Source organism: Aquarana catesbeiana, linkage group LG01 (assembly GCF_042186555.1).
Source record: "Aquarana catesbeiana isolate 2022-GZ linkage group LG01, ASM4218655v1, whole genome shotgun sequence".
Classification (NCBI taxonomy): domain Eukaryota; kingdom Metazoa; phylum Chordata; class Amphibia; order Anura; family Ranidae; genus Aquarana; species Aquarana catesbeiana.
Genome location: NC_133324.1, coordinates 479,015,058 through 479,028,130, shown reverse-complemented (window position 1 = coordinate 479,028,130; position 13,073 = coordinate 479,015,058). Strand labels below are relative to the sequence as shown.

General features: G+C 42.7%; 1 protein-coding gene across 2 annotated transcripts in view; it reads left to right on the top strand.

The window, feature by feature from the left end:
* Positions 1–13,073, top strand: part of FRMPD1 (FERM and PDZ domain containing 1) — a 286,616-nt gene that overhangs the window by 211,463 nt on the left and 62,080 nt on the right. For both annotated transcript variants that reach the window (XM_073591547.1, XM_073591539.1), the window contains exons 10-11: positions 5,396–5,532; positions 8,364–8,490. In XM_073591547.1, the coding sequence (XP_073447648.1) occupies positions 5,396–5,532; positions 8,364–8,490 (264 nt within the window). The remainder of the gene's footprint in view (positions 1–5,395; positions 5,533–8,363; positions 8,491–13,073) is intronic.

The following is a 13,073-nucleotide window of genomic DNA, read 5'->3' as shown; positions in this document are numbered from 1 at the left end:
TTGTATGTATCTATGTACTATGAATATAAGCATAGTGTGCATTGGAAAGAAGGGAGAGATACAAAGTATAATTCTCCCCGTGATTGTATCAAGACAAAGCATGAAAAAGGATACATAGATATATAACTAACCTTAGCCACTCAAAGCAAACAGATCCAGTGCGGGGAGCTGTGCTCCTCTCAGCTATGTAGCAGAGTTTTGTGTTTGCTGAGAGTGAGGTTAAATACCTGATGGTGTGGGAGTGGTTGTGGCCAGATAACTAGTCCCACTTCATTTAACTCATTATGCATTCAGGTGAAAGGGAAAAGTTTTAATCAGTTTTACTCAGAGATAAGTATGGCAGAGTTTTAAGTATCAAGAAAAATGTGTGGTGATGAATCGGAAGCGTCCGCCAATCACAGCTCCCCGGCCTGGGGGTCGTCCGACGTCATCGCGCAAAATGACGCAACGGCGTCCGACGTTGACAGAGGTCGCCGACACGGAAGAAGGGCAGCATGCCAGGGCTTGGATGGAGGGCCTATTGCGCATGCCCGAGACAGAAAATCAAGCGCACACGCCTGGGAGCTGTTAAAAGAATGCCTCCACCACCGTAAAGCGGAAGCGGGGCCTTTCCGTGTCAGGGAGCACCGCCGAGCCACTCCCCTAGGCATCTTGGGGAATCCAAACAATTCCAAAATATTGTTGCAAGGAATGGTAGAAGTATAAATGAAAGCGGATTTTTTGCCACCATCATATTCACTAGCAGGGCGTGAGGATCCCACCTGTACAGAATTGTATCATTTCCTAAAACACAGAAAAGAAACAATAATTTAATTACAATTAAGTAATGATACATAGAAAGAGAGGAGACAATGGCTTAATAGGCACTGAGAATAAACATACTAGCTTGGTTGAAATATCAGAATATGTTTAATAGGCAACCTTCCTATAGCTAATGTTTGAACAGAGATTTTAAGCATGGGACTAGGTGAGAAGACAAAAGGGAAGAAAGAAGGAAGGTATGTAGAAAAAGGAGAGAAAGCATGGAAAGGAAAAGGGAAAAAAGGGAAAAGAGGGAAGGGGCAAGATAACGGTAAATGGTCTAAAAATCCCTATCGTAACCCCCTGTGGCGAAGCCTGGAAGGAAAGGCTTTAAATTAAAGGCTTCATTGAGGCCAGGTGGTAAAGTCGCATCAAGCTTCGATATCCAACGAAGTTCTCGTTGGAGGAGCATTTTGTTATAATCACCCCCACGAGAGCTCGGGTGTAGGCGATCCAACACCAGAACAGATATTTTAGGACAAATACCTTCATGTACTTGGGCCACATGCCTGCCCAACGGGAGGTCGGGATCAGCTGTTTGCATGGCCTTAAAAAAGGCCTCCTCCATGTACCCTGCCCCTAGTTCCAACCATGGCGTAACTACCTTTTTAAAAAAGACTTCCAAGGAAATTAAATCTTTCAAATCCATACCCTCTCAGAAATCAAATTTAACCAAAAATGAACAAATTGCTTTATACAATTTATCTAACAACTATGATATTACCATCAAACCCAGTGATAAGGGGGGAAACATTGTCCTCATGGACAATGAACACTATAAACAAATGTGTTTTTAAATCCTCAGAAATCGAGATTGGTACCGCCCAGTGGGCACTGACATAGTGGAGGCCTTCAATAAAAAGTTCTACTCATTTGTAGATGATGCATTCCACAATAACATAATTTCGAAACAAACATGGGAATTCATCAGAATTCCCTATCCACGCGTACCAACATTCTACGCACTACCCAAACTACACAAAAACATCAAAGATCCCCCAGGGAGACCAATTCTCTCTGGGAATGGATCAATTACTGAAAATCTGTCGAAACTTATAGACGAACATATTAGACCTTTTGTTCTGGCCATTCCATGATTCATTCGTGATACTATTCATCTTTTACAAATTCTCCAGGACATTCAAGTCCCCGAGCATTGTATACTTGCAACCATTGATGTGGAAGCCGTCTACAGCTCTATACCTCACTGTAGAGGGATTTCTTGCATCCAAAGGGTGTTATCCCAAACAAGCCATCACGAAGCTTCCTTCAATGAATTCATACTTCATTCCCTAGATTATATTCTCAACCACAACGTGTTTTCATTTGATGGCCAACTATTCCTCCAGGTGCAGGGCGTAGTAAGGGGCACCTGTTGTGCCCCTGGCTACGCCAATCTGTACCTGGGGGAGTGGGAAGACACCATTTTCCGCGACGAGGATCTCTCTATGTACCTGTGCCACGTGGTTATGTGGCACAGGTACATAGATGACATCTTCGTTGTCTGGGATGGCCCCCAATCTCTTTTGAATGGATGCTTGGACACACTGAATAAGAATCAATTCAATCTTAAATTTACCATGTCATCTGATATGTCCAGAATCACATTTCTGGACATTGAAATCTCAATTAATGAATCCAAATTATTATCATGTAAACTTTTTAGGAAACCCACTGCAGGGAATACGATACTGCGTTCGTCCAGCTTCCACCCCAAGCCACTGATCAACTCTATCCCCTATGGCGAATATCTGCGGACAAAACGCAATTGTTCCAACCATTCAGACTTTAAATATGAGGCCAACAAACTGAAAAATCGACTTCTCAAACGTGGCTACAGCCACAAATGTTTAAAAAGAGCGTTCAAACGTGCCAACTCGAAAAACAGACATGAACTGTTAGCTTCCAAACAAATCTCAACTATTAATGAGACTTCAAGAATAATTACCACCTATACTAATGACCACAGCAAAATCAGACAGATATGTCAAAAATATTGGCATTTATTGACCTCTGACCCCACCATAGGTCCCTTTGTGCCCCCTATGCCCCTAATTACCTACAGACGAGCTACCTCGGTGGGCGACCTATTAGTCCAAAGCGAATTTAAGGGCCAGAATAGAGGCGATCCCTGTACGACAGCAGGCACATTCCAATGTGGATCCTGTTCCTATTGTGTGTACATGGATACGAGGAAAAACGTATACTTACCCAATGGCATTCACTTTGTACCTAGACACTATGCCAATTGTCAGACAATGGGCGTAGTATATATGTTGTTATGCAATTGTAACTGCTTCTATGTGGGCAAGACCCTCCAAAAATTATGGCAAAGGCTCTATCGCCATATCAGGGCCATGCAAACAGCTGATCCCGACCTCCCGTTGGGCAGGCATGTGGCCCAAGTACGTGAAGGTATTTGTCCTAAAATATCTGTTCTGGTGTTGGATCGCCTACACCCGAGCTCTCGTGGGGGTGATTATAACAAAAAGCTCCTCCAACATGAACTTCGTTGGATATCGAAGCTTGATGTGACTTTACCACCTGGCCTCAATGAAGCCTTTAATTTAAAGCCTTTCCTTCCAGGCTTCGCCACAGGGGGTTATGATAGGGATTTTTAAACCATTTACCGTTATCTTGCCCCTTCCCTCTTTTCCCTTTTTCCCTTTTCCTTTCCATGCTTTCTCTCCTTTCTCTACATACCTTCCTTCTTTCTTCCCTTTTGTCTTCTCACCTAGTCCCATGCTTAAAATCTCTGTTCAAACATTAGCTATAGGAAGGTTGCCTATTAAACATATTCTGATATTTCTACCAAGCTAGTATGTTTATTCTCAGTGCCTATTAAGCCATTGTCTCCTCTCTTTCTATGTATCATTACTTAATTGTAATTAAATTATTGTTTCTTTTCTGTGTTTTAGGAAACGATACAATTCTGTACAGGTGGGATCCCCACGCCCTGCTAGTGAATATGATGGTGGCAAAAAATCTGCTTTAATTTATACTTCTACCATCCCTTGCAACAATATTTTGGAATTGTTTGGATTCCCCAAAATGCCTAGGGGAGTGGCTTGGCGGTGCTCCCCAACACGGAAAGGCCTCCGCTTCCGCTTTACGGGTGCGTGCGCTTGATTTTCTGTCTCGCGCATGCGCAATAGGCCCTCCATCCAAGCCCTGGCATGCTGCCCTTCTTCCGTGTCAGCGGCCTCTGTTGACGCCGGACGCCGTTGCGTCATTTTGCGCAATGACGTCGGACGCCGCCCAGGCTGGGGAGCCGTGATTGGCGGACGCTTCCAATTCATCACCACACATTTTTCTTGGTACTTAAAACTCTGCCATACTTACCTCTGAGTAAAACTGATTAAAACTTTTCCCTTTCACCTGAATGCATAATGAGTTAAATGAAGTGGGACTAGTTATCTGGCCACAACCACTCCCACACCATCAGGTATTTAACCTCACTCACAGCAAACACAAAACTCTGCTACACAGCTGAGAGGAGCACAGCTCCCCACACTGGATCTGTTTGCTTTGAGTGGCTAAGGTTAGTTATATATCTATGTATCCTTTTTCATGCTTTGTCTTGATACAATCACGGGGAGAATTATACTTTGTATCTCTCCCTTCTTTCCAATGCACACTATGCTTATATTCATAGTACATAGATACATACAATATCCCTACTTTCCTTTTTTTGGTTTTTAGATGTGCGTCATTTTTGCCTTTTAGTGGCGGCTCTCGTGAGCCCTGCCTTGCCGTTCCTTCACCGTTAGCATTGAGGTGAATTCCATACAGAAACAAGATTTATCTGTCTTGTGTATTATCCTGATTTTTGAATCTAACTGGGATGACTGCCTCTATTCACTGATTTCCTGGGCATGGGAGTTCCATCTCGCAACATCACTGTGTACACCTGTGTTATAATAGAGAGTCAGATGTCTTGTAAGTATTGTTTTTGGATTAATATCTAGCTTGTTGTTTTTTCTGTTTTTTTTCTGCGAATTGAAACCTACTGATCAATGTCTATCATGTTTCTTATTTGTTTATGCAGATGAAAAATCTACATATATATATATATGCAAATATTTTTTTCTTTTTAGAAATTTAATAATCTGCTTATCTGAAACCCCTGAGGATGGAAGCATACATCATAAAAAGAAATGAATCTTTTTGTGTTTTTCTGAAACATGTAGGGTATTGTGTAGCAGTTGCACTACTTCTCTGACCATTTATTGGCCGTTGTAGTTCACCGTCTACACTCTAGCAGCTGTATTTCTAACACCAACTGCTCTTGTTGCACTGTTGATTTTAAATGTCAGTATGTATTTTGCACAACTTGTATTAATAAAATTTTGATACTTTTATCTAAGAATTTCTCTGTACTTCATCTGCATTCCTGATCCTTGTTGATCCACTGCCCATATAATCCCCTTGGGATACCTAGCCTTTTGTGATTATAGGTTACAGGAGGCATCCAGCAGTACTTGTTCTTAGGCAAAACCTTTCAGGTTTAAAAAAAGGCTGACAGTTTTGCTTTTAAGCTGTGATTTAAGAGTTATTTTTTATGATTTGATCTAATACTGTTCTGTCTCTGAAGAGCTGCAGTGATGTGCTTCAGGAAAGATTTGCGATGGAGATGAAATGCAGTGTTGCTCTACGCCTGGCTGCCTTACATATACAAGAGCGTATTCACACTTGTGGACAGCCACAAAAGATATCATTCAAGTACATTGAGTAAGTATTCATCACTACATCTAAGCACATCATGATTTTTCTGTGATTGTATACAGAAATGTTACATTATTAAAGGATAATTATTTTAAGCAGTGCTTTTAGAGAGAAAATAAGTATTGGGATCTCTGTTGCTGACTTCTTTTTAAAGGTACAGATTCCTGTCCATTATTTGCATCCCGGCTTGGCTAGCTAGTGAGTCAGTGACCTGAAACAAGTATACAGGGTGGGAATTTAGACTTTTTAGACTTCACTTGCTCAATGCTTGTCCAGGTCGATAACTTACTAGCTAATGAAGCTAGGATGAAAATCTGAGAGTCACCAAAGACACATCTTATATTTCTGTCTTTACAGGTTTACTTTAAATTTTCATTAGTAGAATGCATACTATAATGCAAATGTGATTTAAAAAAATACAATATTTTCTGGGAACAAAACATTATTCTTGGGGTTCCTAACAGTCATACTATGTGGGGGAATTAAATAGATTAGAATCTGTGTGTTGCCACTCTTTGTCTTTAGTATGGCAGTGGTGCGCATGCCCAGTAAGGCTGCCATAGATTCATTATAACCAGGGCAAATAAAGACATAAAATCATTGAGAGCCTGGTTTAGGAAAGCAGTTTTTTTGTATTAGCTGCCCTTTCAGCTTCAAAATTCTTAAAGTCCAACTCTAGCCAACCGTTTTTAGAAGGGAATAGAATAAGACGTTCTGCCAAGTATTTATTGCTGTCTGTATATGGGTCAATACTGTCCAATCTTGTTTGATCCCTTTCCCTAGCAGCAGTGGCAGCTGGTGAAGTTTTAGGATGGGGGGCGCCAGACCCTGCCCTTCCTTTTTGACCCTTCCCACTTACTGAAAATGGGTGTGGTTTCAGCGAAATAGTGGGCGTGGCTCTAAGGTGGTGTGGTTAGCGTCTGAGATGAACGAGGGATGGAGGGATAGGGAGAGAGGGATGGAGGGACAGCAGGCCCAGATCCTACACAACTATAATACAACTATATGTGTATTCTAGAAAGTTTAACAATCAGCAGATAAAGATATTCCAAACACCTGGTGTTAACACTACAATCATCCCGGCACCATGGTTGTTATGAAGCGCATTATTTCTATTATTACATTGTAATATGAATTTAAATCATTCAACTCACCATAATGCAGAATCAGTGGGAGCCCTGAGTGTGTCACTAGCCACATATCCTGCCACCAGATGCCATCAGGTGTCCCCAGTGAAGTCCGTCCTTACATGCAGCCTGTGTTCCATAAAATGCAGCCTGTGTCCCACCAAATGCAGCCTGTGTCCCACCAAATGCAGCCTGTGTCCCACCAAATGCAGCCTGTGTCCCACCAAATGCAGCCTGTGTCCCACCAAATGCAGCTTGTGTCCACCAAATGCAGCCTGTGTCCCACCACATGCGGCCTGTGTCCACCAAATGCAGCCTAGCCTGTGTCCCAGCAAATACAGCCTGTGTCCACCAAATGCAGCCTGTGTCCACCAAATGCAGCCTGTGTCCCATCAAATACAGGCTGTGTCCCACCAAATGCAGCCTGTGTCCCACCAAATGCAGCCAGCCTGTGTCCCACCAAATGCAGCCAGCCTGTGTCCACCAAATGCAGCCAGCCTGTGTCCACCAAATGCAGCCAGCCTGCGTCCCACCAAATGCAGCCTGTGTCCCACCAAATGCAGCCTGTGTCCCACCAAATGCTCTCCTGCGGTGTCTCCCTCCACAGCGGCGATGGAGGGGTCCGCTCCCCTCATACTTCCCGTTTCCTCTCTCCTGGGCGCAATGGGACAGAGAAAACAGGAAGTGACATCAAACTCGGATGTCAATCAAACCGTCTGGCTGTAGTAATAGATACCATGAGCACCAGGCGGAAGCTACTCGGCGCTGCGGAAAGTGCCGCAAGGCGGGATAAACGCCCGCAAATGAGGCGCCGCGTCTGCAATTTTGTGATCGCATAGACGTGGTGCTTCCCATAAGTGCACTGTGTCCGGCGTCGCACTGTGTCCGGCATCCGATTTTTTTTTAAGGGCAAGTATTAAAAAAATTTTTTTTTACATTTTTTTTGTGACTGCCTGAAGGGGGGGCGGCACCCTTGCGCCCCCTATGGACAAGCCGCCACTGCCTAGCAGCATAGCTCAGATCCCTCAAAGATCCAAATCTATGGCAGCACTGTCCTCTGATCTGTCTCCAGCCGCATCCTCCAATCCATACATGATAAAGCACCATACTCTGCACCCGTGGTGTACAATTAGCAGACAGTCTCCTCAATCCTGGCCCCCGCCCTTCCAACTCTATGTTTAATCATTCTGCCTACTCTTTCTGCCCACAGTGCCAGCTCCCATTTTGATGCTGTTCTTAGGTCTATGCCATGTATAATAAGTACCCCCCCCCCCCCGGTTCGGTTCACACACACCTCCAGCTCTTCAGCTCTCATTGGCGCTCTTATGACTCACCCCCCTCTCTTCCTGACAAACTCTCACCAGAGTGAGAGAGAAAGCTGTGCATGATGTCATAAGCCGAGGCTTTTTTACCAGACAAGAAACAGGAAGTGGGCTGTATAAGGTATTTACTAGCAGAAGAAAAAAAAATGTTTTACTATCCAAAGTTAAAACAACAAGGGCAGAAGATTTAATAGATGGAAAGATGAAAAAATTACTTTTACTTAAGTTCTGCTTTAACCCAAATTCAGAAATACATTTATCTTGCCCAATAAAATTTCAGGATCCCCCATTTCAGGATCCCCCAAGTTTCGGTTTGGTAATGTTTGTTTGGAAATTGTATTTGCCAGTATATTTTTAACAGCACTAACAACTTTTTTTTCCCCTGTAGGAAAGACTGGGGAATAGACAATTTTCTCTCTCCAACATTACTACGTAATATGAGAGGGAAAGACATAAAGAAAGCCATCAGCTTTCACATTAAGCGGAACCAGTGTATTCTTGAACCAAGACAGAAGGTAAATATCCATAATGCTGACCTTACAAACAGGGTCATTTTGTAGGAAACCTGGTCATGTGAGAGAATTCATATTAAGCATGTGTGATATTGTTTAAACCAACCCTGTCGATGAAAAAAAAAAAAAATCATCCAAACAGCATCTATAGAAGAAGACAGTTTGTGCTTCTCTGGTCCAGTGCCTCTTCAGGAAATCTTCAATCTGCAGCAGACAAATGCCGACCTATGTATGACATATGAAGATCATTTGAGCAGTGCAGCTCTGCTAAAGAGCAAAGATTTCATGAAAAGGCACTGGACAAGTTTAACTGTCTTCTTTTACAGGTGCTATTTGGCTAAAGTTATTTAAAGTGGAACTTTAAGCTTTCGTATTAAAATTGGTAGACATACATGATTTTTAATGCAGAAGAGACATGCTTTGTCTCTTCTGCACTAAAGCTACTTACCTGCCTGTCCACTCTTGTACAATGCAGGCACAGCTCACTGTAATTCGGTAATGCTGAATCTGACTGAACTCCCGTGCAACTCCCGATGTCATTGCCGCCTGGCCAATGACAGCGGCTGGCGCTGGAGACCCAGAAGCCGGCCGCCCAAAAATGTCAGCGGCCAGGCTGGGAGCTCGAGGACGTCACATCGCCGAAGCTGAGGTGAGTATTGTTCCGCTTTAAGGGTGTATATCTACTATTTAACTATCCTAAAGCTGAAGTTTAATCTGCTTAAAGTGTTACTAAACCCACAAAAGTAAAATCTGTCTGTATATGCAATAAAGAATGCTTGTTATACTCACGGTGGAACTTAAGGGGTTAATCCTCTGCATTTTGTAAAAAGGCTGTATGATCCTGTCTTCTCTGATCATCCCCCTCTTCCCCAGTGCCCAAACCATCTTTTGATAGAACAGAGGCCAGGGGACAAGCTGCACATGCTCAGTTTGGTGTGTATTGGTAAAGAGTTTTTTCCTTGGGAGGGTGCATGTTCTCAGCACTGTCCATACAGAGGGTCAGGGGTCTTGCAGCCACATAGGACAATCAGGGGAGAATGAAAACTTCTCCTACAAGCTTTAACCAGAAGTCACAAGACTGCTCTAACTGCTGATGAGAAAAGGTATTTAGCAGTTTATATTTACTAAACTATTGCATTTTCATGTCCTGTGTACTGTGGGAGACCAGATATAGTGAAAGCAGGCTCCTTGGTAACACTTTGATTATTGACTTCCCTGGTTCCATATTACCCATTTATTAACATGCTAACTACATTTTTAAATAAAACCTTTCTGTTTTCATTACATTAATTTAGGATGTGGATTTTAGGATGAAGCTTTTTAGCTTCCTGAAAGGGTGGCACTCTGACCTCCACTGTAAGGCTTGCATTCTTTAATGACCAGCAGTGTGAGGTGGGGCATTTTTCTCTCTGATTCCCAATGACCTAATTTTAGCAGAGTTTCCCCAAGTCCTGATTATTATTTATCGGTGTATAACACGCACAGGTGTATAACACGCACATTCATTTTAAGAGGGAAGTTTCAGGAAAAAAACTTAAATTTTTAATAAGGAACTTTGAAGCAAAATAAGGGTCAGTGCCCATCTGCAGCCTCACCATTGCCATCAATGCAGCCTGATCAATTCCCATCTGCAGCCTCACAAGTGCCATCAATGCAGCCTCATTAGTCCACATCAATGCAGCCCTCGCCATTGCCATCAATGCAGCAGCCTCACCATTGCCATCAATGCAGCAGCCTCACCATTGCCATCAATGCAGCAGCCTCACCATTGCCTTCAATGCAGCAGCCTCACCATTGCCATCAATGCAGCAGCCTCACCATTGCCATCAATGCAGCAGCCTCACCACTGCCATCAATGCAGCAGCCTCACCACTGCCATCATTGCAGCAGCCTCACCACTGCCATCATTGCAGCAGCCTCACCACTGCCATCATTGCAGCAGCCTCACCACTGCCATCAGTGCAGCCTGATCGATGCCCATCTGCAGCCTAGAGGGGACAGGGAGGGGGGCGGGATGAGCGCCGACAGATTACATACAGTGAGAATCTCCTATGATAGACAGAACAGTGGTCCAATGGCGGCCCAGGAGACAGGACTTTCTATTACAGAGGCCACCAAGTAAACAGGAGATTCTCACTGTATGTAATCTGACGGCGCTCATCCCGCCCCCCCTCCCTGTCCCTTCCGAGGCAGCTAAAATTGAAGTATTGGCGTATAACACGCACACGCTATTTGCACCCGATTTTCATGGTGAAAAAGTGAGTTTTATACGCCAATAAATACAGTACCCTCTGGAGTAAAAAATGTTGAGAAAGGTTGTACTAGATCAGGGGTCTCAAACTGGCGGCCCTCCAGCTGTTGCAAAACTACAAGTCCCATAAGGCATTGCAAGGTTGACAGTTACAAGCATTGTTCCCACAGGCAGAGGCATGATGGGACTTGTAGTTTCGCAACAGCTGGAGGGCCGCCAGTTTGAGACCCCTGTACTAGATGGATGTCATCACTAGGTCTCTGTACTTCAATATGTAATGCAAGCAGATTATAGCTTGTGCGAGGTACCGCCAGGGTGTTGTACATAGTTTCCTGAAAACATCACAGCGCCTTGCCTCAGTACTTCTCTCAAGAGCCTTCAGTCCTGATGCAAGCAGTGGGCTGTTTCTTCAAAGGAATTATGCAAATACCAAAATGTTTTGATGGGTAGATGTCAGTTTTGAAAAGTGGATATTCCTTGGCAGGCTACATTTGCAGGCAGAGTGCCATGTGCAATGCCCTCATGTGATGCTGAGCCTCCATAACAGAAAGATCTGAAATCTATTGCATGAAATGGGTGGGTCAAGGATAGTAAAGCTGGTGGGGAAAGAACTAGATGATACTGGATGTCCTGCAGCCAGGAAATGAGGTGGGCATTATCTGACTTGCTTCAGCTACTAATGAACACTGTGAGAAGATGGCAGACCAGGGACTTCCAGTTCTGGACGTGCATCTGACATCACGACACGTTTTGTGAAACTACTTTCTCAAAGGATGTAGTGTCAGACTAGGAAGTACTATTTATAGCAAACTTCTGCCCTTTTTCTTTTTATTATCGGCACCATTTTAACTCATGGCAAACCTCACTCATCCTAATGGAACATGGTACCATGTTTTGTTTGTGTTCATGCTGGGGAGATTTGACTTCCAGATTTGTCCCGGTGACCATTATCACTGAGACAAATTGTGCAGAAAACCAGAAGCGAAATAGAGAGGTAATCTCCTAATGTGTTCCAGTGACAACTGTTTAAGAGGGCAATTCACCTCTCTTTTTGGAGATTTTCCCACGCTTTCTGTTGCATCTCTGTGTTAACAGGACACAGATTGCAAAAAAATAAACTTACAACCAATTTAACCCTCCCTACTTTATACAAAACTAGAAAGATACATTTTTGCTATAAACACTTTAAAGCTGAACTATAAAATAAATAAGTTACCGTTTAATCCAGCTCTGGATTAATTTAAAAAATGAATGTAGCTAGCTGGCAGAACTACCTGAATCTGCCTTAATAAAATAGATTTGTTTGACTCTGGGTGAGGTTGCCACCATCACTTCATCTTATACCGAAAAATTTTAAATACTCATAGTGGGACTTTGAAGGCAATTTACTATCAAGATTGAATTAAAATATCAGTATTTATTTTTTTTTTACAATTAAAATTGAACTCAACATATAATTGGAGCATCTTCTCATATAGTTACATAACATGTTTAAAACGAATGTAAGATCTCCTTCAATGAAAGTTATAACATCATGTGATACAAATCCAATGTTATCCACCAAAGTTGATTGTCAACCCACAACCATACAGATGTTGGTCCGTTAAGCTAGGAAATCCAACACGTTTTGACAGTTAAACTCTCAAACATCAGGACCACCAACCCATGTGTCATCAACTGCCATAATAAAAAATATATAGAGAGTAGTAATAACCACTTTAAAACAAAGAATATAAAAGACTATAAAAAGAAAATAGGATAGAAGATAATTCATAAAAATAATTTCAAAACATGTTGGATTCCCTAGCTGAATGGACCAACAATCAAGCTGTATGGTTGTGGGTTGACAGCTGTAGGGGATACCATTGGATTTGTATCACACGATGTTATAACTTTCATTAAAGGAATTCTTACATGCGTTTTAAACATGTTATGCAATTATATGTGAAGATGCTCCATTTATATATTGAGTATAATTTTAATTGTAAAAAATAGATACAAATATTTTATTTCAATCTTGATAGTAAGTTGCCTTCAAAGTCCCACTATGAATCTACTTTAATATCAGTCTAATGTAATTCCCTGCACAGCAGCTCTTAGACTAGGAAAGAGAGAAGTAGCACTGTACATATGTTTCATTACAGTGTAAAAAACTGTCTATATTAAGCCTGGTACACACGGACCGAATGTCGGGTGACATGGGGCGGTTCAATAAAAACCGACCGACATTCGGCCTGTGTGTTTGGCAGCCGGTCTGACAGAAGCATGCTGGAAAACCAGCAGCCGACTGGCTCCCAATCAGTGCTCTCAGCCAATGGCTGAGAGTGCTGACTGG